The sequence below is a fragment of the Trichoderma harzianum genome (assembly GCF_003025095.1).
Source record: "Trichoderma harzianum CBS 226.95 unplaced genomic scaffold M431scaffold_11, whole genome shotgun sequence".
NCBI classification, from domain to species: domain Eukaryota; kingdom Fungi; phylum Ascomycota; class Sordariomycetes; order Hypocreales; family Hypocreaceae; genus Trichoderma; species Trichoderma harzianum.
In genome coordinates this window covers 115,050-140,992 of record NW_020209259.1, presented here as the reverse complement: position 1 = coordinate 140,992, position 25,943 = coordinate 115,050, and the positions used below count along the sequence as shown (strand labels likewise).

General features: G+C 52.1%; 7 protein-coding genes and 2 non-coding genes across 9 annotated transcripts; 4 read left to right on the top strand and 5 right to left on the bottom strand.

Annotated features, from left to right (window-relative positions):
* Positions 1–73: 73 nt before the first annotated feature.
* Positions 74–153, bottom strand: M431DRAFT_t148. Its single transcript has one exon. It is a non-coding gene; the product is annotated as a tRNA-Gly (tRNA).
* A 233-nt stretch (positions 154–386) lies between these two features.
* On the bottom strand, positions 387–2,125 carry M431DRAFT_484542 (hypothetical protein; the record flags this gene model as incomplete). Its single annotated transcript, XM_024916207.1, has 5 exons — positions 387–491; positions 549–814; positions 886–1,557; positions 1,608–1,653; positions 1,706–2,125. The coding sequence occupies 5 exons, from the start codon at positions 2,123–2,125 to the stop codon at positions 387–389; spliced, it is 1,509 nt and encodes a 502-aa protein (XP_024771230.1).
* Positions 2,126–5,096: 2,971 nt separating this feature from the next.
* Positions 5,097–6,726, bottom strand: M431DRAFT_7916 (hypothetical protein; the record flags this gene model as incomplete). The annotated part of the gene is made up of 3 exons (XM_024922785.1): positions 5,097–5,562; positions 5,630–5,834; positions 5,895–6,726. The coding sequence occupies 3 exons, from the start codon at positions 6,724–6,726 to the stop codon at positions 5,097–5,099; spliced, it is 1,503 nt and encodes a 500-aa protein (XP_024771229.1).
* Positions 6,727–8,203: 1,477 nt separating this feature from the next.
* Positions 8,204–9,904, top strand: M431DRAFT_510703 (hypothetical protein). The gene is made up of 2 exons (XM_024919527.1): positions 8,204–8,766; positions 8,837–9,904. Exons 1-2 carry the CDS (start codon positions 8,491–8,493, stop codon positions 9,695–9,697), a joined length of 1,137 nt encoding a protein of 378 aa, XP_024771228.1. The 5' UTR covers positions 8,204–8,490; the 3' UTR covers positions 9,698–9,904.
* A 1,303-nt stretch (positions 9,905–11,207) lies between these two features.
* M431DRAFT_92273 (hypothetical protein) lies at positions 11,208–13,055 on the top strand (the record flags this gene model as incomplete). Its single annotated transcript, XM_024924334.1, has 2 exons — positions 11,208–12,650; positions 12,744–13,055. The coding sequence occupies 2 exons, from the start codon at positions 11,208–11,210 to the stop codon at positions 13,053–13,055; spliced, it is 1,755 nt and encodes a 584-aa protein (XP_024771227.1).
* Positions 13,056–13,330: 275 nt separating this feature from the next.
* On the bottom strand, positions 13,331–16,748 carry M431DRAFT_484539 (hypothetical protein; the record flags this gene model as incomplete). Its single annotated transcript, XM_024916206.1, has 3 exons — positions 13,331–16,249; positions 16,322–16,636; positions 16,716–16,748. The coding sequence occupies 3 exons, from the start codon at positions 16,746–16,748 to the stop codon at positions 13,331–13,333; spliced, it is 3,267 nt and encodes a 1,088-aa protein (XP_024771226.1).
* An 824-nt stretch (positions 16,749–17,572) lies between these two features.
* On the bottom strand, positions 17,573–17,662 carry M431DRAFT_t147. The gene has a single exon. It is a non-coding gene; the product is annotated as a tRNA-Arg (tRNA).
* A 3,249-nt stretch (positions 17,663–20,911) lies between these two features.
* On the top strand, positions 20,912–21,970 carry M431DRAFT_121409 (hypothetical protein). Its single transcript, XM_024912133.1, has 2 exons — positions 20,912–21,012; positions 21,106–21,970. The coding sequence occupies exons 1-2, from the start codon at positions 20,991–20,993 to the stop codon at positions 21,753–21,755; spliced, it is 672 nt and encodes a 223-aa protein (XP_024771225.1). The 5' UTR covers positions 20,912–20,990; the 3' UTR covers positions 21,756–21,970.
* A 744-nt stretch (positions 21,971–22,714) lies between these two features.
* On the top strand, positions 22,715–24,314 carry M431DRAFT_91927 (hypothetical protein; the record flags this gene model as incomplete). The annotated part of the gene is made up of 2 exons (XM_024924310.1): positions 22,715–22,944; positions 23,015–24,314. 2 exons carry the CDS (start codon positions 22,715–22,717, stop codon positions 24,312–24,314), a joined length of 1,530 nt encoding a protein of 509 aa, XP_024771224.1.
* Between the last annotated feature and the right edge of the window lie 1,629 nt (positions 24,315–25,943).

The window sequence follows — 25,943 nt, the reverse complement described above, 5'->3', positions numbered from 1 at the left end:
GTAATCCAGATCATTCATTCATTGATGTACGAAAAAAAAGTAAAACTGCCAATGGAGGCAAAAGAAAATGAGCTGCGTAATCTGGGAATCGAACCCAGGGCTCCCCGACGTTGCGGATGGCAACGGAGAATTTTACCACTAAACCAATTACGCGGGTTTCTTGATGGGAATTGTGTCCTAATGTTCAACTATGAATCTTTGCAAGGGGAATGACAAAAACAACTGGAGCGATCGATGCCTTTGGGAATCCAGGATCCAAATTATGAAAGGTAGATATTAATCAAGTATTATCCTTTTCGTGTGCTTTCTATCCAGTCCATCAATTAATTACTAACAATGCTCTTCGCGGTCGATTCTCGCCCCCGCTCCAATAGCGTATCAGGGAGTCAAACGCCTTGTTCCTCGCACTCCTCGACCTGAGCCTCAACGCCCTGCTCATCCCACACTGCCTCTATAACGCTCATCTTGCAATTTTCTACCCTGTGTACTCCCTAAAGAAATATTAGTGGACACAAACCTTTCGGAACCGAAGATACAGATTAGCATACCTTGAAGTGGAATCTAGGGTCAGCTGCCTTGAATAGCTCGCAAAACTCTCTTTCCTCTCTCTCCTGTGCATTGAGGAGAGTACCCATGATCATATCCATGCTTCTCAATAGCTTTTCATCCCACGGATTCTCTGATCCTGGTCCTCGTATGCAGTAATCATTGATGATAACCCGAGCTCCGGGCTTTAGAGCAGGAATGAGATTCTTCAGAATCGAGACAGCGTAAGGGTTTGAATAGTTGTGAAAAATCCACCGAAAGTAGTATACTGGCATCATTTCCAAGTTAGCAACAATGTGTGTAGAACTGGAAATAAACGACCAGTGAGAAGCGACTTACTATCAGCACCCTTGGCAGGTTGCTCTTTGAAGAAATCGTGGACTTGCAAGGAGATTCTCTCTGCCACGGTTGCATCCTCGCAAATTAGTTTCGGGGCAGTGTTTATCGTTTTAGACAAATCTTGCACGATAAACTTCATGTTCTTCCACTTTTTTGCCAGTTCTACAGCCACGAAGCCGTGGCTGCCACCGACATCAACGAGTGTGCCCCCGCGCTCATTCACCTCGGAGAGGTCATAGTTATCTACAAAATAGCTAATTTCATAACCCTCTCCGCTTGTGAAACTGAGCATCGCATTAGCAAAGCGTTTGGCCTTGACTGGATCCTTACCAAGAGTCTCAAACATGGGCTCCTCTCCAACCGTGCTGAAAGCGAAATTGAACCCCGTGTGAGTCAAAGAGGTTGCCTCCGGGTGAGATTTCAACGCTTGCATAACATGACCAGCAGCAGGGAAAATGTCTTCTGAATTGAAGCCAATCCAGGCCTGGAGCGAGGCGTCCTGGGCTAGGAGACGCGAATTTGCAGTATGGGCAATGAGGCCTGGAGATGGCTCGCAGAATATATTGTTGGTCATCGCATGCCGTAAAGCACGAGCGAGGTTGATAGGTTCCAACGGAGTTTTGGATTGAAGCTCAGTTAGTTTGATGGGAGTGTCCAGTGGAACGAGTTTGGCTACACCAAAATTAGTCAAGGATCAAAAATCAAGGTTCATTCTGCCGTACCAATTTGATAGCTATTAATTAGCTGCAGGCTCAAGGTATCCAGGTACTGTCAAGTCAAGTTAACACAGGAGCGAAATTGGAACAGAGGCAGAACTTACGCTCCAAACATCATATCTGACGCTTTCTCGAGGACCCCTGACGATGTTTGTAAGCTCTTTAGTAGCGAAAACAATCTTTTGGCGGCTCTTTTGTATCTCATCGGGCAACAGAGGGAAATCGTCTGGTCCATCGACGCTGAGACTTGGCTGAGCTATTCCATTCGCCTTGAGGTACGTTTGCAGCTTCTCGGTTTCAACGCGGATGATTTCTGCCAGCACAAGCATTCGAGAGTCGGCAGATTCTACTTCTGTGACTTCATTCTGCTCTTCTTCCTTCTTTTGTAAAGACTCGTCTTTCGACCTTACAGGAGAAAGCCCAGGAAAAGATCGCCGACTGAGTCTCTTTTTGGCGACATCCGTGCTGGCTGTAGATCCGCTGCGCTCGGAGGACATCCACGATGGGACTCTAAGCTTTGCCATCATGAACTAAATAGAGGGCTAAAAGACGTAAAGTTAGAAAACGAGATGAGTTCCAGCATGAAACAAAAGGAAAGAATAGAGACGTCTGAGTGAAAATGATTAGGGGGTAACAGCAAGAAGAGTAATGGCCAGTATAGCCACAGCTCCGTTTGCCAGACGCTTGGCAATGAGGGATCATGGCCAACATTGTAAACAGTCCAAGGCCTGTACCCACAAAACAAAAAGATCAGACCATCATCTAGGCCTATCCCATTCTGCAAACTTGCAAGAAATTTCACCGCCATGTGGTCACAATTCGCAGCATATAGAAACGATCCTCTTGGCCGTTGTCCTAAGCGCTGATGTCACTACTCTCTTGAGGATTGATAGCCATACTTCAGCAACTAGAGCCACCAAAGTTCTGGGCTGCATTCGCCATGGGAGATGCTCGTCTATGCTTTCCGATCGTGCATATCAGACATAGCTTTTGTCTCATAGGCGTGTCTAGGAAGCAAGTTCGACAACGGAGAAGAAACGGCGTCTCATGAAGCGAGTGACCAGCTGAAGACTTCCCTATGCCTCCAAGTCTCACAATCAGGTGACAATTGTGACATAGATGATGCCTCCTGCAGCTCTAGCCATATACAAGAGAGCATGCCTATGATTTGGCAATTTCGTTTCCTTTCTTCTCTCTCATATGTAGAGAGGTCAGAATCATCGAGGCCGTGCTGGCATGCCCACTGGAGCATTCACGCAGTGACCTCAACGGTCAATAGACAAAAGGAGATGTTTCCAAGAAAGAAATTTGAAGCAGATAAGATAACATGTAAAAGGAAACAAGGTATTACACATACAATAAGGCCAAATCTGCCTGAGGTTGCTTTCGCAGACAATGTCACCAGAAGTGGAAAGAGCTCGTGGAGGACCCTCTTGCGTAAGGGAAGCAGCGATACGATGTGTCGTATTCAGGTACTTCCGTTTCGAGTCTCTTTTAAGCGCCGACCTTTTCTTCTTTGCTTTATTTCTTCTCTGACCAGTCAGAGTTTTCTCTTCAACTGTTCGCTGTTGTCGATGCTGCCGTCATTTATTTCATAACGAGCGCACTGTTGTCAGGCGAGAAACGCAGGTTGAACAATTGGTTACGGCCGCAGCAGGAAAGAAATGGAGAGAGGGGGGAGCAGAGGAGAAAGAAGAAGAAGAGGCCAGTGTACCGTTTTCAAGACACGGAGACTCACAGCAATTAAACTAACCCCGATCCCAGAAGGCACAGCTGCAGCTGTTTGCATTGATACGATACTACGAGTACGAGCACCAACATATTCCGTCCCTGTGGCCGACAGTCTCCGCATCTACGCCGCCGTACTCTTACTGTAAGCCTGGGTCGATCGATGCAGGAGCCGGAGGCTAACAGAACCCTTGTCAGGTATGGACCGTATGGTGTTCCAATCCGCGATCCCCGACAGCCTAGAGCGGCATCAGTCTCCAGAATTACGGAGCACCCAATCCCAAGGTGGTGCTCTGAGGATGCATTCGGGTACCAAGTACCCGTTTCCAATGCCAGTCATTGTCTCGTGCAGAACCCGGGTAGGTAGCTAATCGCCGTCAGCGAGATCAGATCACGACCCTCGAGGAAAATATATCCCGAGGTCACCGTTTCGAGCAACGTCAGAGTCAACGACAAGACCACAATCTTCAGGCTATTACAAATTATAGATGTTGGAGATGTGTTGGTCCCGACTATGGCAGGGGTAGACTGCGAGTATCGTGCAACGAGTTCTGCACTACTCAAGCTAAGGCAGCATAAGTTGAAACCATGATGGCTTGGAGCCAACAGTGCGGTTGTTGGATATCCAGCTCCTCTTCTCTCCACAAATTGACTCCCCATCGTGCCCTTTCTTTCAAGCTGATACGTTCTTACATTAGCCGCAAACATTAAGGCGCGGACCGCACGCCACCCCCGGCAAGCTTGTACGTCGGCCATCTCCTGTATCACCTGGCAAAGATGGTTTTATGCTACTACGATTAATGATCTGTCCCCAGCTTCTCATAAACAGGCAGGAGAACGGCAAACAGCTCCGTCAGGGTCCTCCACTATCGGGATTCTCTGAGCTAGCGTGATATTCGGCGTCTTGGACTGAGCACATGTCACTTTTCGGGATTCAGCAGGCCAGCCGTCTCCTGCCGCTTTTTCAGCTTTCGCTCAGCCCTTGCGTCCGCAAACTTGGCCGTCTTGCTTGTGATATCGCCGGGAAACCCTGGTCAGAACGCCCCCGGGAGCTGGTCCCCAGCGCCACTGCCCAAGAGGGACGTGCTGTAGGCAGGTGAAGCCATTTGTGAGACTGTTTGCTGTCACTGCCGTCTCCTGATATGGGGGAAAGTGTTGTACACAGCACTCCCAGAGCGGCCAGACGTGCAGCTCCATATTGCGACGGACGCTAAAAACTGCGGCCGAGACGCCGTGTTGGCCGCAAAAAGCAAAGGTCTCGGACGTTCCTCTTTGGTAGTCGACGAGAGGTGCAAGTGGATCACGAGCGGGTGATCTCGTTGGCCAATTCGTATATCACGGCTGCGCTTAGTGGTCGCTCTCCCTCCAGCCATCATCCCTGACTTCATGCTGTATCAGACTGAACCACATTTCACCGCTTAGTTGCAGAGCTGTCATTTTTTTTTTCTTTGGTTTCCAGTGAGTTCCTTTGTGCAGAGTATGTTCATTGTTGTGCCTCATACTGCAACGAATGTATGGATCAATAAACAAAGCAGAGAGGGCACGCAGAGCACAACTCATTTGTATTGTCATATTGTAATTAAACCTTTTCACTAAGTTGTTCATAGGGACGGCTTGAACCGAGCTTTTAATGAACTCTATCATATAGAAGAAGAATATGTAATTAAACTATCATAGTAGTGGGGTAGTACAGGCACTTCCAAATACTAATCCAAGACATATACTGTCTTGCCGAATTCAAGACAAGTGATTAGTATCTACGTCACACTACGATCTCTGCCCGTAAATGACATGGAACGGCATGTACATGAGCTGGGAGTTGTCAAAGTAGGCCCGCCGAACCTCGATCAGGAGCAACTCGACCTGTTCCCGGTTCCAACCCAGGCCCCGAGTCAACGGACCCATGGCAATGGCCTGCAGCCCGTCCAGGAGAATGGTCCGCCAGTAGAGGCCGACCGTCTTGAGGACCTTGTTCTTGGGCCACGTCCCGATGGGCACATGGAGCACGCGTTCCGTGACATTGTTGAAGCCTGCCTGGTGCATCGTGTCGGCTAGTCGTCCATCGGATACGGCATCCAGGTCGATGCCAAGGGCGGCTAGGCCGTCCGTCACATGCTTCCAAAAGCGGGCGACGGGGTGATCTGGGGCCAATTCTCCGTTTCCGCCTGGAAGGGCGCTTCTTGGGGTGTGGTGGATTTCTTGGAGCTCGATCCAGCCGCCGATCTTGAGATGCCTTGATGGTGGTGTGTCGGTCAGTAGATGTAGCCGTCATGGTTGGGAGAGTGGGGGGTTAGATTTACTCTATGGCTCTTCGGAAGAGTTTCATCCAATCTCGGATGGCCATGACGGTGTGTCTTGAGTGAATATAGTCGAAATGGTTTCGAGAATGCAGCCACGGCGATTCTACGTCGTCTATCATGAAGCGAACGTTGGGCGGCAGCCAATCCGGCTGGATAGGCGAAAGGTCGATTCCCAGGATGTGAGCACTGGGGAATCTGTCTCCCACTAGTTGATCCGGGCGTTAATAGAGTTCGTAGAGCAAAAGTGGTGACGGTAGCTACTTACTCTCAATCGTCCAAATACCCGTCCCCGTTCCTATGTCGAGAATCTCTTGGGGATTGTCGCCAATGGGGGCAAAGTGTAATTTCTGATTGCACAGGAGTTTGACCATGGCATGTTTCATGTCTTCCCTCTCCTGCTCGATGTCTTCATTGGGGAAGTTATAGCTACCCTCACGGAATCGATGGTAGCGGCGGCCATTCTCAAACATGTAATCGCGGACTGAGGACATGGCAGATGTGCTCGCTGAGCTGGCACTGTCGCTGTCATAGCCGGCATCAGATGATGTATCGTCAGCTCCGCCATCGGTGCTCTCTGCACTATCAGCGATGATGGACTCTTCGGCTTCCTCAAGAGCTTCGATAGATAACTGCTCTTGTTCGGAAGTGGACAGCTCTGGAAACATAGAGACGCCATTTGGATGGGCTAAAGGAGCTACTATGGACTCTGGCCTAGCAGCATGTCCCAACGGGGCGGACTCCCTATCAGCTGGCTGTCCCTCGTTTTTCTTCGTGAGATTGAGCGGCGGTATGATGATCTCGCTGTTTGTATCTTGGTATGTTTGCCCATGTGGATTGTCTGTCAGCCCTTGCTCAGTGCCGTGTAGTTGCAAGGGCGGCAGTTTATAGTCCAGCTGATTATTGACTTGTGAACGAGCATGATACTGAGATTCATGCTCGCCATTTAAAGCATCACTGGTGGTGCTGCTAATGGTGGTATTGCTCGCCCTTGGAGAGCTAGCCGAATGGCTACCAGTACTCGTCGTGCCATTGCTGGTACAGGAGTCTGGTATTTTATGAGATGGAGCTTCCAAGGTATCTTGCAAATACCGATCCATGGCGAAATGAGATGAGGTAGAAGAGTATTTCATAGCTAACCCGATGTGAGAGAGAAAGAAGAAGACCAATAAATGAGCGGCTGGAGTTGCTCGAAGAAATATGAGTGTCGCTAAGCGGTGGAATCAGGTCACGGACGGTACGCCCGAGTATGTATTTATCTCCCGGCTGGTAGACACAGCGCTCGTTGGGCAAAATACGTATCTTGTCTTCATTCGGGAGACTGGAGGCCGCAATGTCTCGGGGAAACGATTATGCTGATCTCGTGCCGCCTTTAGAGAGACAAGATGGAGATTGGCCGCGAGGTTCCAGGGGAGCTCAAGGACAGACTGAACAGCAGAACAGAGCAGAGCAGAGCAGAGCAGAGCAGAGCAGAGCAGAGCAGAACAGAGTCATGTAGGTGAAGTCGCACCTGAGCTATTGGATCTGATTGATTCAAGGAGTGTAGAATCGAGATATGAGAGAGGTGTCGAGGGCCAGGTGGTGGGGGAAGCTGGAATGTAGATCAAAGAACAAGGTTCGCTCTGCATTAGCACTTGACAGACGGGATCTAGCCAAGGCCACTAGGGGACTAGAAGGACAGGGCCTGATATAGTCGGCGTTCACCAAACGTAATGGCAGCTGAAGGCTTCGAGACAAGCAGCTTTAGAGGCGGGGGGCAGAGCCGTCAGGGGGGGACGCCACCGGCTTGAATGGCCCATGGGTGCGTCACACTCAGATTTGATCGGTGATCCGTGCAAGGCAGAGCCAACAGCTGGAAGCAGGGACGCTGAGGCCTGTCAATGCGGTAGAGGAGGGATTGCATTGCGAGTCGTGTGTGCTATCAGTTATTCGTTAGCTGGAGTCAGTAGTGCGTCGTAATAGTGCTACAGGGCCAACATACAGCTCGGAGGATGCGCGAGCCAACCAACAATTCGTCTGGTCTAACACGGGAAGCACATGCATATGAGGATGCGGTGGGAGTGCTATGCCTGTACACTCTCTCTGCACGGTCCATACTGCACTATCCACCCATTCACTCATTCACGCATGTTATTGAGCAGCCAACTGCGTGTATCTGTTGCTTGTACCTGCAGAAGCTCGACCAAGATCTTGTTAGATGGAAGAGAAGGGTCCTGGCCGGCTGGGGCATCTTGATCCGAATGCAAGAAATAACCTTCTGATGCCCCTCTCAAACTGGCACTTGGTTAGCAGTTGGCGGGGGATTTTCAGCGCGGGCGGATCTGACTCCAGCTGAGCCGGCAGTCGCCGCTCATTGAACTAAACTGACAGGGAACTGCCTTAACCTAGGACTAGTGAGTGAGCAGCAAGACAATCCATCCATGATATCAATTGAAGTGAGTGAGTACTAATTTGCTAATGTAAGTCAACTCATCTCATGTCTCCTCGCTTTCGCTATACCTCTCACTCCCACATGCTCATCCATTAGAACTACCCTGTATACTGAGGCCGATTACATCAAAGAACACCTATTAAAACTTTTTTTTTCCCCTCAGCCGAATACTTATTTACTAGCACGTCTCAAGGTTTCTTTTTAACTCCGACATTTCTGCGGAAACCCCAAGAATAACACCGCCGTAGGCTCTATAGCCCACTTTTTTTTCTCGGACATTGGCACATGTAGTCTAGATGCTCAAGTCCATCATATCAACGCCAACTCATAGTTTTCCCACTCATTCTCATCTTCAACTCCAGGCTTAACATCTCTATGCAGCTCATCTCATATCTACCAGTCGCCTCACCAGTAAATTGAACCATCCAATTCCATGTCGCGCACTCCAAAAGCGCCTCGCTGCGTTGGCAGCCCGTCCTTCGCTCCAGATGAAGTCATCGAGGATGCCCCCAGGCTCCAGCAAGCCCGCGAGCTGTTGGCAGCAAACGACCTATACAACGCCAGCCGCGTCCTGCTTAGTCTTCCCGAGAGGGACACCTTTACGTATCATGCCATGACAAGTGTCAAGCTGGCCGAGGTGCAGCACGTTGTCGGACTGGGCGGCGTTAATAATCTACACGCTTGGTATCGTGACGAGGATGGCACAGCTGTAAGCTCAATTGCCCTTTCACTCCCTTGCACAAGTCAATGGAACTGTAACTGAAAGCAAAGACTTGCAGAGAGAGCCGCCGCCGCTACCAGATATCGAGGCGTACATCTCCATCTTCAGCCCCTCAACGGCCACGGCGTCTGCTCTCAAGAACTTTGAGACCAACGCAAAGAAGACGTCGATCCGGTCCGAGGCCGCGCGGCACTTGGCAGAGAAGCGCTACGTACACCCGGCATTGGCCTCACAGCTAACCATTCCCAAGTCCAAGCAGCCGCCCAGCCAGAACCCGTACTTTGACTTTTGGGCCTGGTCGTGCCGCAATCTAGAGTGGTGCGGGCCGTGCGCTTCGTCTGAGCGGGTGGCAACGAGCCACCATGTGCTCCCTATTTTCATGCATCACTTTGGCTGTGCAACACCGTCACACGAGAGCCTTGCAGTGTTGAGACTGCTGGCGGATGGCCGAGCGGTTGCGGATATGGGCTCGGGTAATGGGTACTGGACGTTTCTGCTTCGGCGGTACGGCCTGACGGTCTATCCAGTGGATAACATGCAGAGCGAGTGGAGGGTCAATTGGGTTGATGATACCGTCATCATGGATGGCGTCCAGTGGCTACGAAAGAACGACAGCGGCAAAGATTTGGTCCTGCTGCTCGTCTACCCCGTTGTCGGAGGAGGCATCGGGGGAGGCACCGAAGGTAGCTTCACCAGGGGTCTTGTCAATGCCTTCCAAGGAGACACAATTGCGGTTGTTGGAACACAGAATGCAAATGGATACACGGGCTTTAAGAGCATGACAATGGACGTGTTTATGGAGCAAGAGCACCCAGAGTGGACCAAGGTGGTACAGATTCCCCTGCCAAGCTTTGCGGGCAAGGATGAAGCATTGTACGTCTTTCTGAGAGGCGGAAGAGCGCCCAACGAATCAAGTTGAAGCGGGAGTGGGAGTTGAGAGGACGAATCAAGTCGGGGTTGAAGTGGAAGTGGAAGTGAATGTGGAAATGAATATGACGTGTCTCGAGACGCAAGGGGAAGGACGTACATATGATGCCCATACTTTGTGGATATAGAGCCCAGTATGGAAGTGAGATGAGTGAAATAGAAATCAAAGTGTTAAATTAAGCACATAATTGATGTTGGTTCTTTGAATGGTTGCTGTTTATGTTCCTAATAAGATGCAATCAATCTATGTGTTTCATCAGATATAGCTCGAAAGGTCGGACAGACTCAACATGCCATGGATGGACTGTATACACTCCACACAAGACTGACTCCCCGCCCTTCTCGGCGCTGCCCGAGTCCCATCATGATGCATGTATGTCCAGGTCCCTTCAATCGAAACACGCACAGTGGCCGAGTAAGCTTACCTGCACTCACGGGAGCCTTTATTTTTAAACGGCTGTCGCCATGTCGAGCACATGATTGAGGCTCTGCAGGGAAACCCGCTGGCACCGGCACTAGTGTCGGGTCATGCTGGCCTTTTCCTAGTCGGTGTAGACAGAGAGACTGATGCCTGCATTACTCTACAGTACAGATACTAACTGTACTCGTACATACGAGGGACAGGAGCACAGACGCAGATGCGGATACGATGATGGCTGTGAGAGGAGAGAGGAGAGAGGAGAGGGCGCCATCCACCCACCATCTTCTGTAAGGCTGGTTGGTGTGAGTGCGAGGAAATAGAGCACCACTGTAGCACTCGTATGACGGGAGTTTCAATGCGTTTGACCATGTAGAATCGGTGTTTATTCTTCGAGGCACGCGCCTGTATTTAGCTTTGCTCTGCTGTGTTCCAAGCTTCTGATTTGTGGGTTGTTGCAGGAAGGATTCAATTCCCACGACTATTGCCTCAATGATTGAGCCGTAGACTACATGGTAGCACTCAACTCAGTGGTTGCGTGAGGTATCAAAGCACTCTCAAGTGCTATCTACATTTGACACCGAAAAGCAGTCCAGCGTCATATGCGTACTGTATGCTTCGCTCAGCTTCCGTCTGGATCGAATGAAAGCGAAGCGATCAGCAGCGATAGGCACGGCCCTGGCACCTCTTTGCACCTCTTTGGCAGCCCTTCACCGCGCTCAGCTCGCTGGAACTGCCGCACCTCGTGCAGCGGCTCTGCGCTCTAACCACGGTAAGGCGTAGCGCACATGCAGGTGGCCTGGAGTTTACTAGCAGCCCCCAGCTAGGTGCATATGCGCTGAGTCTGTAACCGCCATCCCATGTAGAGAGGCTCCAGCGTTCTTTTCGTCTGGTCTTTTTACTCTTTTCCTCCTCCATCACCATCTCTCGCCGTTGCCATTGTCGCTGTTCGCCAGAGATCAGGTCCAATCTGCGCTTGTTCTCGCCGGTTCTCGACAGCTTCCGGTGGATCGCACTAACGAGCGGCTTCACAAACCCAAATTCCCCTCCCCCAGACGCCACCCCGCGCCCCAGCTCCAAAGCCATGGACCATCCCGGCGCGACCATTTCCCTGTCCTCAATCACCAACCCGAGGGCCAGGTCCAGGTCTCGCGATGGCCGCTTCATCGAGGAGCCTAAGCCTAGGCAGTCGCGGCCTTCGTACGGCGACTCGCGCGAGTCCAGCTACGTGTACCCGGATGACGACCTGCGATCCCCTCGTGGATCTGGCGGCCATCTGCCGTACCCGGACGACGACAAGCTGAAATATCTGCCACAAAAGTATGGTCACGGCCTACTCGATGACGTGGACAATCTGGCCTACGGCGTGCCGCCGCCACACTCGGGCCGGTCCAGCGGCCATCGCAGCTCTCAGTCGGTGGACATTCGAAAGCACTCGGACTCGGATCGGGACGATCCCAGGGGTCACCGACGGTCCAACACTCTGACGGTGGACGCCGCCAGCCGTGACCGCTCGCGCTCCCGGTCGAGGGACGGGCGAAGCGGCCGAGACCGATCACCACAGCCGCCTACCGGCCGCATGTCAACGCTGACGGTCAATACTGGCCGAGGCGCAAGCCTGTCGCTTGCCTCGGCACCGGCTTCTCCGCTGCTTGAATCATACCATGGCACATATCAGAACTGCTCACCCATGCCCTCTCCTCTGCTTCTCGCGTCCAAGCACCCGGGAGATCTCCCGAGAGTCGTGGATGCCCTGTCGCCCATCTCTGACGGTGAGGGCGATGGCACCAGACTCAATCGACGGGCTCGCTTCCATGATACAGAGGACATTTCCTCTCGTCTTGCGCGAGCTCTCAAGGGCACTCACAAGCCTGATGTTGCGCCGTTCATTGAAATCCTTCCCAGCCTGTCGCATGAGCAAGTCATGGAGCTCCGCTCCGAGTACAAGCACATCGTCAAGACTGGCACGGACCGCAAGGGCGTCAACATCGCCAAGCACATCCGCGCCCGCTTCAAGGACGAAGATCCACTTCTCATGAAGGCATGCTACGCCGTCGCTCTTGGCAAGTGGGAGAGCGAGGCCTATTGGGCCAACTTCTGGTACCAAGGCGACAAGACCCGTCGCGAGCTGCTCATTGAGTCACTCATGGGGCGCACAAACGAAGAGATTCGCCGCATCAAGGACTCCTTTTCCGACAAGAAGTATGACAACAGCCTGACCAAGTGTATGAAGACGGAGCTCAAGGAGGACAAGTTCAAAAAGGCCGTCTTGATGGTTCTGGATGAGCGCCGCATGGAGGAGTTTGACTACGAGGGCCGCAGGCTCCCGCTTGACTATAAGCTCATCGATCAGGACGTCGATGACCTGCACAAGGCGGTCAAATCTGAGAAGGGTGGGGAGACGTTGATGATCTCCATTGTCGTCCAGCGAAGCGACAGCCATTTGCGTGCTGTGCTCAAGGAGTATGAACACCAATACCGCAGCAACTTTGCCCGTGACGCGCTCAAGAAGAGTAACAACCTTGTGGTATGTAACTATTCTCTTTCCATCCCCCTTGCGAACTCTGTTTTTAAGAGGTTTATGAAAATCCAATGCTAACGAATGCTTCTTTCAATCTAGGGCGAGCTCCTCGCACACATCCTCAACGGCGTCATCAACCGCCCCGTCCGAGACGCCCTCCTCCTGCAACACGCCATCACCGCCTCGCGCAAGGACTCGCTCCGCCGGGAGCTGCTCATCTCGCGCCTCGTCCGCTTCCACTGGGACTCGTTCCACATGCAAGACGTCAAGAGGGCCTACCGCGAGCGCTACGGCATCGACCTGCAGGATGCCGTGCGCGAGGCTACGAGCGGCGAGTGGGGGATGTTTTGCCGCGAGCTGTGCATTGCTCGGATGCCCAATGAGATACGAAGAATGGAGAATACTAGGTAAGTAAAATTGGTAAACCTACAAACTACATTACATATAGATGTATATGTTAGTGAGATGTATGAAATATGATGGTTTCTACTTGATTTGATATTTGTTCGAACGACACCGGTTTGGGATCGGTATGAGGCTAGGAAACGAATGACATGGCACGATTACGATTGCGTCCTAATTTCCCAAGATATGATGACTATTTATAGCTATATATAGGCATATATAGATATATACTTATACACATATATGCAGGCTTGCTCACTCTCTCTAAACCCATCTCTAGTCTACTTCTTTGATCCTTTGCCCCCTTTACCTCCCTTCCCTTGACTCTTCCCACCACCTTTGCCCTTCCCGCCGCCGCCACCACCGGAACCACTTCCTCCACTGGCTCCAGCCATCATGACTCTCAGCTTGCCAACTGGCACACTGTTGGCAATTTCCTCCGGCTTGAGTCCCTTGATGAGCTCTACCTCCCTCGGCCACATCTTTTCTGAATCCCTCGCCGCCTCATCTATCACTCCTTTCCTGGCAGAGTCCGTCTTCAGCCGCTCCAACACCTCTTTGATCGCCTTGCCCTTCTTCACGGAGCCCGGCTGCATCTTAACCTTGTACTTGTATCGAACCAGGGCGCTCCACGGTGCGCAAACGGGAAGGACTTCCAAAATCTCGTCTCCCGCCAGCGGCGTGCCAACCAACGTGTCCAAGTTCGTCGCCTTCTCCGCCTCATCAGGCTCCCCAGCGTCCAGGCCCTCGTTCATCATGGCGCGGCGAATCTCCTCTTGCTCCGCGACTTCCTTCTGCTTCCGCTCGTGCTGAGCCCGCCGGCGCTCCTTCTGGGCTTCCAGCTCGGCCTGGCGCTGGGCTTTCGCGGCGGCTTCTGCTTCGGCCCTTTGTCGTCCTATCGTTGCTCCTATCAGTGCTTCTGCTGTGGCGCGGTCCTCTTCGTCTTGGTCCTTGTATTTCTGAGCAATCTTCTTCGCTTTTCCCTTTTGTCTACGTTTCTGGCCTCTTTTCTTCGTGGCCGTCGAGGCTCTCGTTGTATATGAAGCAGCATCAGAAGCTCGTGTAGGGGCGTCGGAGACTTCAGTGGCCTGTTCAGAAGGTGTCACTTCATCTTCCTCGATATCATCCTCTTCTTCAACTGTATCTGCCTCTTTTCCTTCCTCTCCTAGCTCCTCTTTAGATACATCCACGGTCAATGGCTCAGCTTCATCGTTCTCAGGCTCGTCACTGATCTTCACAGCTACCAACTTGTCTGCTGTGTCGTCTGTGACCTCATCCTCGTCGCCAGAGCCTTGCAGGGGATTGGCTCGTTTGTCGTCACCAGGCTGATTTTCTTCTGACTCGGCGCCCGAATCTTCGGAATCATCATTTTCTTCGGCAGCTTGTGACTCATCTTCGCCTGCTGTCTCAGTCTCAGAGGCTCCCAATGAAGAGCGCTCGTCGTGTACTCGGTGTTTCAAATGCTTGCTTTTGCTTTGCTCGCTAATCTTGAACGTAAACCCCAAACCAAGTAAAAGTTGCGTCGGAGGAAGATAGTTCTTCTTTCCTTGAATTGTGAAGCTCCCAGCAGGTAGAATGTCTCCTGTTGGGGTCGACTTAGATACCTGGTCCGCATTCACCCACCATCCGCCCATGCCTGCCTTGGAATCCCAGGCTTCCGAGGTGCATACCGACAGTGACCCTGCCTGTGACAGAGTTGCCGGGGGAATAGGGGCATCTGGTGTGTTTGGATTGTTCTTTATCACAATATGCGCAGCGCCACGGATATCAGCGTGACAGTAAATGTCCCCCTTGCGCAAATACCTTCTGTAGAGGATTTCAGTCTGCTGGGGGTCTTTTCCTCCAAGGACCAAGTACCCATCCGAGGAGATGAACCAAATGAATTTCTCAAACCACATCTGCTTGCGAATGGGCTGTAACAGGGCCTTCTCCTGCTTTAATCCCTTCTTCAAATCTTCTGAAATTTTTTGCTCGGTGCTTTTCAGGGCTTTGTTCGCTTGGAGTTGGGTCTTCTCCTCCTTCATGGCAGCAGACCTTCGCTCTTCGTAGTACTCTCTTGCGTTGCTCCAGGGGCTTATATTGAGAACGATGTCAACAGTGAGAAGCTTGTCGTTTTTCTTATCTTTAGCTTGGGCAACTTCATTCGCCTCTGCTTCAGAATCACTGTCGTCGGTTTCGAAGGGGTTGTCTTCTTCTGCTTCGTCTTCATCAAACTCTTCTTCTGCGAGGAGGAGCGTAATGGTGTTTTCCGCTAGTTTCAGGGGAAGGCTGATAGTCTCAGCAACTGGATTCTGCCGTTTCTTCTCTCGCTCAATGAGCTTTCCAATATCAACCCAGTCCATGCCTTGCGCGAGAAGGCCATTTACCGCATCCATGGCTTCCTGTACACGCTCCACATTGGCTTCAATCGCAGCTGCTTTGCGGAGGTTCATCGCCTGTGCATCCTGCAAACCTTCGATTCGTTTGGATTGTTCGTGCCTGGCTGCTTCAAGCTTCTTCTTGGCAGCTTCTTCTCTCCCAACAAGACGAGATTCTAGCTTCTGGCCCTCTAGAGATGAAAAGAACTCATCGACCGTTCGATTATACCCCTCAAATTCTAATACCTGAATAGACGGGTCACTCTTGAACTTTTGCGGGATAAATGGATGAAAGTCTTCATAGAGCAATCCCTCGTGTTTAGTGGTTTCGTCGGTCTCTTCTGCTCCGCTTGAGAGGCTCGCCTTCTTCTTTGCAAAAATGTAGCCCTTGCAAGTTGTAGGTGCGATGATGTTTTCGACAATATCACGAGCCTCAGACAAATGTTTGACCAATTCATCCAGTAGCGACTCATTATCAACCACATCAGCCGGCTTAGCAGAGACATCAAAGTTATTTGCCTGAAGAATATTCTCAACCAGGGCAGGAGGCAGTTCTGTTATAGAAACCGCCAACGCTTTTCGTAGATCGCCACCAGATTTGCCTTTTGCTTTCTTACCGGAGAAATTAGCGGCTACTGTGTTTGCTTCGGCTTTGTCGGCGGCAGTCTTAAGGGCATCCCTTATTCGTTCTTTTGTCAAAGGTGGAATCCCGCCAAAGTTCTGCCTATTCTCCAGGGAATACTGTAGGCCAACCCCTTGTGGCTCCTGCCCCTCTCCCTCACTGACATTGCGAGAAATGGCCAATATCTTCAAGTCGGCATCGGTGAGAATAATGTTTCCACTCTATAACAACACCATCGGTTAGCCTCGTGGAAGCATGCTCACGGGACAGCCAGGATACAGCAATTAACATACAGCAAAGAACTCGAGAAACATGCGATATTGGCCATCGCTAAACTGAAACTCGAGGATTCTGTCTGTCCCTACTTGCGCAACGGACGTCAACCGCCTGGTCTTGAGATATTTGCGTAGCCGGGCTACAAAGGCAGACGGTGCCGCCGCAGTTGTTCGGGCAAAGTCGGTCAAGTGGCAGCGAAATCCATTGTCGATGAGAAGTTGCTGCTTGTTATCCGGTTTGGCGAATTTCAGGAGCAGGATCTTGGAGGAGAGGTCGTAGACATTCGAGAGTCGCAGAGTCACCAAGCTCGCCTGGAGCTCATGCGCAATGACCTAATCAAGAAAGTGGTCAGCAGGCGATTGGTGACGCTGGCTTGCTGATACAGAGAGGAAGAGGCTGTTTGCAAAGTACCTTGACATCGAGAGACGAAAACCTCTGCTTCATGCTGGTAATTGAGTTTGCGCAGACCCTGAAGCGTATATATTTGAAGCTTGGTGGGAAACTTCAACATTGGTCGCCGTGGGGCACTTTGGCCGCGGGGCAGCTGTGACGACATAAGCATGGGCATCACGTGGCCTGGCATAACGCATAATGGCAAGGAACCAGAGCTGAGATGGGCCAATTGTAAGTAAGGCGGTAGTAAACATCCTCGTCTTTGGGGAAATAAGAGATTGATTGCTATAGCTACAGTTAAGACGTAGAATACTGTACAAGTATAATCTGTGAGACGTCGTTGGATGGAGCGTGTATGAATGGTATCTAGGTGGAAGACGCTATTCGCCAATACCAGCGGGAATGACAAGCTCAGCATAGCTCTAGCATTGACAGCTACCTAACCTACTAAGGTATGCAGAACACCAACTGCTGTGCATTGCGGCGGCAGCAGCTGACGCTGATTTGCAGCACATGCAAGCGCTGGAGATGAAGCCAAGCAGAGCCAAAGGACTGGCTGGAAGAAATCGGCCTGAATCTCCGGCTTACGTAGAGCATTTAGTAAAGCATGCAGTCGAGAAATTAGTCTCCAAAAAGGTGAGACACTCTGATACGAGTGAGAGGCACTAGAAGTTGCCCAAAGCGGACATAACAGTCAAAAGAGGAGGCTGGGTATTAGGGAAGGACCTTTGCAGCCAAATTCCTCGTCGCCTCCTTACAGCAGCGCTCGTAAGCAACGCGCCGACTCAACTAACCGTTGACAAATACACAAGGGCAAAAAAAAATGAAAAGTGAGAAGTGAGAAACAGCAGCAAAAAAGCGAGAACAGAAGCAGACGACCACGCCAGGAGTCGAACCTGGAATCTCTAGAGAAGGTGATTCTCTGAAACCGAAATCTAGCGCCTTAGCCATTAGGCCACGCGGCCGCTAATCTTGAGTTGGTGTGACAGCTGCTCCAATGCACTCAACAAGGCTTCACGCTCATCCGGGCAAACCTCTGGGGAAATCAGCAGCTGAAGCCATTCGACCGAGGCACATGCGGCCACGATTGGACCCGCCGCGTCCATGTCACCAATCCAATCGAAACGCGAAATTGAGCTTCTTCCTCGGTCCACCCGCGATTCGCGAGAACGACGCGTCGCAGCACGGACCTGCTCCCTGCCACCTTGTTGGACGTCTGGTGCGGTGCTGTCCAAGTGGTACAGATTACAGTACAGGTTGAAACGCTGGTGATATCCTTGTCACCCCCCAGAGGCAGAAGGATCATCTTGGGCAAATGTCGTCCCAGCAACCAGATAATTGAGGTGGAGAGGAGACGGGAAGACAGTCAAGGTCCCCAGCATTTGGCAGCTCCTCGTATGCACGAGACGTCGATGCCCACGAGATCCATGCTGATGTTCAGGACGAATGTACGGGCAAACCAGGGGCGGCCGACAGAGGGAGCTTAAAGGCACAGATCTGCCATGGATTGGGCACAGGGAACCGCTGTGTATTTCCCACCAGAACGTCATGGCCAACTGAGAAGGAAATGAGCTGCCCGAAAAGCGGACCGAGGCCTGGCCCGCGACTGGTCGAATAGTTTGCCAGCCATCTCTATCTGAGCCTGAGTCTGGAGCTAGGCAGGGTCCCCCCTCTGGGACCGATCCGACAAGTCTGGCTGCTTGTTGCCACCCAGCCACATATTTCGGGTGCTACAGCACAGCTGCCGTACAATCGAGTACGCAATTATCCTGCTGCATTAGCATCAAACAGCCCAATGGCGGCTTTACACGATGTCAACACACGCACGGGTGGCAGGGAGCGAGCACCCTTTACATACTGTACGTGCAGCAAACCGCAGCCATAGTCTCAGGCGGGCGGCACGCCAAGCTGGCCAATGGCAGCCCCGAGTGCGCAGCTCCCCGAACAACGACGGGCCCTCAAGTCTGGCCAGCAAATAGCCAGAGCGCGACAAGATCGAGAGTAGCCCTCCCCCAGCCATCTCTTGTTTTGCGCTGCTGCAGCTAAGACTGCATGTGCATCACAAAAGTGGGCGCTTGATAGACCTCCTCCAGCCGGTATTGGCGAAGGAGGATAAACGATGGACAGAGATGCAGCATCAGCTCGGACGGAGCCTGCCCTCCCTTGATAAGCCCAAACTCTTTCCCGGTGGCGCCATACGAGTGCGGCACATGCTGCTGGCAGGTCTATCAGTATTACCAGACTCAATGGCACGGCACGGGCTGCTCCCAGCCTCTCTCGCTTGCTGTCTCGTCTGTCTCGCTCGCTCAGTCTCTCGCCCACGGTCTGCTGGCCCCCATGGCCGATGAGGCTGGATCGGGGAACCCTCTAGGCCAGGAACCAGTCGCGCCAATTGCTGGCCAAAAGGCAAAGAGGGAGGCCACAGTCGCGCTTAAAATTGGGTCGGAGCTGACCACACCAATACTTACTGTATGGGGAGCTACCGCAGCTACTACGGGGTACTACAGGTACTAGATTACATTACCGGTTTATTACTGCCACTAGTGGCAGAGTAGCCATGAACATCAATCGCCGAGCCTGACTGGTCAATCAGCGGCCGATTCAGGGGGACGCAAGGGAAGCAGGGAAGCAAGGAGGCTGGGGAGCTCTTGGTCGCCCTTGGGGTCCCATCCGCTTACCGCTGGGTTGCAGCATTCATGTCCGAAGAGTCCACTGGCGACTGGAGACTCTAGTACGCCTGAGACGCAGCCTCGGGAAACCAGTGGACGAGATGCCTGCTGAGCTTGCTGAGCTTGCAGGGGAGTTGGATGAGGTTGGCTGAATGTGGAGACGATGGCGGAGACGAGAGGCCAGGATACGACAAGACTAAGCCGCTTGTGATGGGAATAAACAACAACATGGCCAGTCCCGGTGGCAGGTAAACATGGAGGCCCGATAGGCTTACCCTCCTTGGCAACGCAACACAGCGAGCACGCCCTCAATCGCAGGCCTAGCCCCCGACCTCAAAAGCCCATCGAGCGTCGTTGCTTCTGATCCGCCATTCCTTCCCTCCAATTATCTCAATCGCCCACCAGAAACAAAGGAACAAAGAAAGAAAAGACTCTCAGAGGTATCCAATCCCTCTCTCTTTTCTCTCTCTCTTCGACTTTTGTTTCAGGAACAAAAGCTTGAGGATCCTTCTTGTCTTCCTTTCGTGATCTTACGGAAGGTTGTATGAGAAGATTCTCTCGCGCCAGCGCAAGCCGTCAACCTGGACTTTGAAGCCCGAGTTCCCGTGCCCTTTAGCATCTTCCCGTCCACTTATAAGGACAACGAAGCAGCACGCCCTCAGACTCAAATCACCACTCACGAGGAGGTTCAACTAACCCTCCCTCAAAAGAAGCCAGCCGGACGGGAGGGTCAACTCTCTTCTTTCCCCCCAAGCACCGACCTAGCTCCTCCTCGCGTCGAACAACGCTTTGAAGAAGAGGTCCGTATCACTCGTGAGGAAGAACGTCACCGCCGTCCCGGTTCCCGCCAGTCCGAACGCTTCGTAAAGGAAGAGTTCCGGTAAGTTGATATCTATTTCTTTGCTCTTTTACGATTTTCTCTGCCCTTTTTTTCTGTCCCTTGCGGTGTGAGCCGCCGAGGGAGGGAAAAGGGGGAAAGGGAGCGAGCGGCCATGGGGACCCCGAGTGAGCAAAAGCCAAGACCGCCTGCCAGCGCGGCTGCTGAAATTGCCCTTCGTATTCTCCTCGCAGCTTGTGCCGCGGCTTCTAGAACGCGTCAATTGCGAGTGGAGATGAGAATGGGCACGGGGAGGGCGGCGGAGCTCACTATGGGGAGCTGACAGCCGGGGTGGGAGTTCAGCTAGGGTTCCCAGCCATGCTATTTTATCCCGGCTCAGGGGTGCCCGGGCCCACAGGTGTTGGCCCAGAGACGAAGGAAGCTCAAGCACAAAAGGGAATCTCTCCAACTAACTCGAGTACTTTTAGACCTATCCCACCTCCTCCTCGCGACTACACTGAGACTCAGGTCAAAGTTGATTCATCTCGCCGCTTCTCCAACCCCATTGACGTTGCTGAGCGTGAATACCGAGAACGTTTCCGTCCTCAACAACCCGAAGCTACTACCGGTCTTGAACTAGTTCAAGTCCGTCGTCCTCATCACCAGAAGTCAAAGTCCTCTCACAAGGTCTCTGACATCACCGTCGACGAGCGTGTTTCCATTGCCCGTCCCAACTTCCGTGAGGATATCAAGATCACTGAGGAAATTCGCGAGTCTACTCCGTATCCTTCCGAACAATCAGCCAAGATGGGTTACTACGACGACGAAGGTAAGCTAATACTAACCTTTCTTTCTGTTATTACTTTTTCCTTCTTTGTCAGCCAAGCGCGTGCAAGCGTACGCTAACGCGTGTCGCCGGTAGGCTCCTACCACTCCATCCGCCAGGATGTGAAGCATGGCTTGGCCAAGGCTGCCGACAAGCTGCTTCCCCATCATCATCACAACCACCACCACCACCATCATCACAGTGACAATAATAACACTACCATTACAGAGCACGTTGAGGTTGATGTTGTCCGCCACGATGCTAATTCTTCGCGCCGCCCAGCTCCTGCCACCGAGTCGCAGCCTAACACTGTGTCCATCCCCTGCCACCACATCCGTCTGGGTGACTTCTTGATGCTCCAGGGCCGACCATGCCAGGTCATCCGCATCTCGACCTCGTCTGCCACTGGCCAGTACCGCTACCTTGGTGTTGACCTCTTCACCAAGCAGCTGCACGAGGAGTCTTCCTTCATTGCCAACCCCGCCCCCAGCGTTGTTGTCCAGACCATGCTCGGCCCTGTCTTCAAGCAGTACCGTGTCCTCGACATGGCTGACGGCTTCGTCACTGCCATGACCGAGACCGGCGATGTCAAGCAGGGTCTGTCTGTCATTGACCAGTCCAACCTTTGGTCTCGTCTCCAGCAGGCTTTCGAGTCTGGCCGCGGCAGCGTCCGTGTCCTCGTCCTCAACGATGGCGGCCGTGAGCTCGCTGTTGAGATGAAGGTCATCCACGGCTCTCGCTTGTAAACAAGCTCTGCTTTGTTTTCAGGAAGGGTTGTCCATCCATCCTATGGATATTCCAGGCTCGGTTCTAGTCTGAATAATGTGAAATATACCCCATGGGCTTGGAGGGTGCGCGGAACGGATTGTCATTTTTGGATCGGTTAGGGTTGTATTTTGGTTATGAGGCAGAGTGTCCAGTAGATAGGATCTGCCTATATGCCGCACTGTAATTAAGATGGATTTTGCATAATGTCTTGTACCCTACTATCTCTTGGTGATTCCATTGTGTCGTGATCCGAGTCTTTGTCGCGTACTTCCTCATCCACTGCCTCCAAAACGCGTAAAAGACTTCCTTGCTGTGTATCATTCAGGTACCACTGACCGGCTGAATGGTCATGAGATACATGGGGAAACCCCACAAGTTAGTACACGATGGCCGGTTTATGAGAGCTGATAGCGCTTTATGCTCGGCCCCACCGTGCCCGGCGTGTGGTTCTGTAACCTGTCCAAGCTACCCTATACCCAGTATTTAACATTCGTGGATCTTTTATTCTCGTTACAGATACCAGTGCCTTCAAACAGGTGGTCAGAATTGGCCGGCGACAGAGAAATAATGACCTTGATGGTCAAGTAATTGTAAGCAGGTGCCCTAAGTTGGGGACGGTACGTGTGAATAGCCAAAAGCAGGTAGCGTGGCAAAAGAACCAATCTGTAGGATTATAGCCGACAAATGATAGCCCGCGATTTCGAACTTATAGGGAGGGGAATGAGGGGGAAAGGCCGGATAAGCAAAAGTAGATGCAGATGATCCATGTCTGTGAGATAAGAAGCTGCTCCAGCGTTACGTTGACTCACGGGTCGTGTGCCGAGAGTTTGCTGCTTCAGACGTATATCCTGACATACATGCACCCGAGAAGTTATTGTCGGTGGGAAAAGATACATACGTGGGAAACACCAAATAATAGCTTCTGCGAGTCGTCATAATGGGTGGCCAACCGTCCAAGCCAGTCACTGCCTCGGAGAGCGAGAAGCTTATATTGGAGCGCCTCCGCAGCTTCAAGGTGGAAGATGAAGATTATCTCAAGGTCCAGGTCAGCGGCGATGCTGAGAAGACGGAGGAGCATCGTGAGCATATCAAGCGGGAGCCTGAGGGCCTGCCCGTCTCGTCACTCGAGCTCTGGATAGACAATGTGATGAAGGATCCGAAGAACAGGTGAGTCGATGGCTTCTTTGAGTTGAGCGGCGACATGATTGAGATTCTGACAGCGAGGCTTTCTCTTTAGACTGGCGCATGCAACATTGAGCTCGTCTGATCCCCGGCAAGCTCTGGTTTCGCCATCGGTAAAGATTGCAAACCAGCACGTCTTCAACGTCCAGATCCCGTTTGAAGGCGATCCCATCACCAACCAGCGGTCCAGTGGGCGCTGCTGGCTCTTCGCCTCGACAAACGTCTTCCGCGTGGCCCTCATGAAGCGCCACAACCTGGCGTCCTTTGAGCTGTCCCAGGCCTACCTCTTCTACTGGGACAAGCTCGAAAAGGCCAACTGGTTCCTCGAGCAGATTGTCGAGACGGCCAAGGACGACCTCGACAGCCGCGTCGTGCAGCGGCTGCTCGGGGACCTTATTTCAGACGGCGGGCAGTGGGACATGGTGTACAACCTCGTCGAGAAGTACGGTCTCGTGCCCCAGAGCCTGTACCCGGATAGTTGGAACGCCCAGAACTCGAGCATCCTCAATAGTATCATCAAGACGAAGCTGCGAGAGTTTGCGCTGCAGCTGCGAGACTTGTGCAACGGGACGCCGATTCCGCCGTCTGTTATTAGTGCGTACAAGGTGTACATGATCCAGGAGATTGCGCTCATCATGACGCTCTTGCTGGGACAGCCTCCGAAGCCGACGGAGGAGTTTACGTGGCAGTTCCTTGACAAGGATGGCAAGGCTCGTGAGGTCAAGACGACTCCCAAGGCCTTTTCCAAGGATATTTACAGCTCCGAGTTCCGCGTCACTTCGGATGTCATTACGAGCATGATATCGCTGGTCCATGATCCTCGACACGATCCGCTGAAGAAGCTCACTGTTTCGAGACTGGGCAACATTGTTGGCGGTCGGGACATTACATATGTAAATGTGGAAATGGACACTCTCAAGTCAACGTGTGTCAAGATGCTCAAGGCCGGATTGCCCATTTTCTTTGGCTGCGATGTTGGCAAGTTCAGTGACAGAGTAGCGGGCATCATGGATCTGGATCTATTTGACTACGAGGCCGGCATCAATACCGGCTTGAAGGGCATGACCAAGGCGCAGAGACTCATGACGGGCGAGAGTCTCATGACACACGCCATGGTTCTGACGGCGGTCCATGTGGATGAGAAGACGGGCAAGCCAGTTCGATGGCGGGTGCAGAACAGCTGGGGCACTGCAGCTGGTGACAAGGGCTGGTTTGTCATGAGCGATGCTTGGATGGACGAGTTTGTCTACCAAGCTGTCGTGGACCCGAGATTCTGCAGTAAGGAGGTGAGAGATGTGTTGAAACAGGAGCCCATTGTGTTACCATTGTGGGATCCGATGGGTTCGTTGGCTTGAACTACGAGTCGTGAGTAGTGATGGACCGTGGGTGTTTACTGGTTCTTTCTTGTTTCCCATGTTGACTTACATACTCTGTATGCCTAGAGCTTGATTGTAAGTTATAAGTATGTTGAAAGAAATGGAAAGCAGTTTTCAACTATGCCGAGTCCAGCATGTTTCAGGGTCTGTATCTCATCACACCTTGTAAGTAATGACTGGCGAGATGAATATGTGCATGTAAGTTGAACCACTTCAAGAGGTCTACGGTGATAATGCCACAATTTTACATATATACCAACACATCTTCAAGGGCAGCAACTGTAACGTCTCATTGGAAGAGCCCTTCACATGATATACAAGTCCAGCTCTCATAACAACAGCCGCAATGCTTCCACGCCCTTCAGCTCAGAAGCCAGCAATTGACCCGAATACGGCCGGGACGCAACCGTGACGGCTCAGCGTCTCATGGCTTCTGGAATAGTGTAGCATCCCCCCTTGTCATATGTGCCCAACCCACGCTTGTTCTTGGCGGGAAACGGCCGCATTGGGCTTCAACGGGAGCAGGGATCCAGCATGTGCTAAGTTGTGGGACTTGTCGAGTGGGCTTTTGAATGTCGATGCTGCCAAGGTTCTGGGAATGCCCAGAGACTTGCTTCGCCCTCATCGAGAGAAGGTAGGGCAGGGAATCCCATGCCATGCCTTGTCAATCTTCTCATGGGTGTTACAGCCAAGCCCTCCTTACCTAGGTACAGTAGCGTTCTGAACTCTCCGTACACGCATGCCCTTCGTTCCCTGCCCTCAAGGTTTGAAGCGAACCTCGTCCAGGTGTGCAACGGGCATGCAAGCACGCCTCCATGCCCACATATGCCCACGTACGGGCGTACGCAGAGTATCTGTATGTAATTCTTGCCTGTGCATGGCATATGCCAGTGCATGCACGTGTCAGACGGGAAGGGCTCGATATCAAGTGCCGTACTGGGATGCCGCATGCCAATAGTTTGACGTATAAGTATTAGACGTAAACCCAATCTATACATGCGTACATATAGATCAAGGCATTAGGGTGAGATGATGGCATCCCTCTACAGAAGCCATTGCATGCTGAGAGGCCATTCGCTTAAAGCTTGTAGCCAAAGAAGTCGCCATTCGTTTTGATGTGACCGCGCGAGAGAGCCAATGCTGGTATCTTGGCTAGACGACAACGGGTGTCACGTTTCTGCACATGCCTTGCAAATCGTCCAAAATGGTTGACGCTCTCCCGTAGGAAAAGGCCCGAGGTTTATTCAGGCCCCGGTCAGGTTGGGCACAAGTATGGACCAGTATGGCAGCCCAACCTTACGAATATGTATTGAGGCTGATCCACTCGAGAACTAGCCATCAGGATTGGCGTGGCCTGGGAAAAGGCACCAAGGTAGCCGCGATCAATCAGACGGCGTTCTGTAACCATCAAGACGAAAGCCGGCGAACTTTGGTCTTCGTATGACGGTGGAGTAAGTTTTGCTAGTCGGCAGACTCGGTGTAAGGGGGGGAGAGAAGCCGTGACTACCGACTGATTCCATATCCAGCTCGGGTTCATGTAAGTCGGTCTCGCACATACCGGAAAATGCCCTCGTTGCAGGTTCCCAATCCAGCAGATGGGACATGTCT

Coding starts and splice junctions, on each gene's coding strand:
- M431DRAFT_510703 (XM_024919527.1), top strand. CDS start 8,491: ATGTCGCGCACTCCAAAAGCGCCTCGCTGCGTTGGCAGCCCGTCCTTC. Junction 8,767..8,836: donor GTGACGAGGATGGCACAGCT/GTAAGCTCAATT, acceptor AAAGACTTGCAG/AGAGAGCCGCCGCCGCTACC.
- M431DRAFT_121409 (XM_024912133.1), top strand. CDS start 20,991: ATGGGTTACTACGACGACGAAG. Junction 21,013..21,105: donor GGGTTACTACGACGACGAAG/GTAAGCTAATAC, acceptor TGTCGCCGGTAG/GCTCCTACCACTCCATCCGC.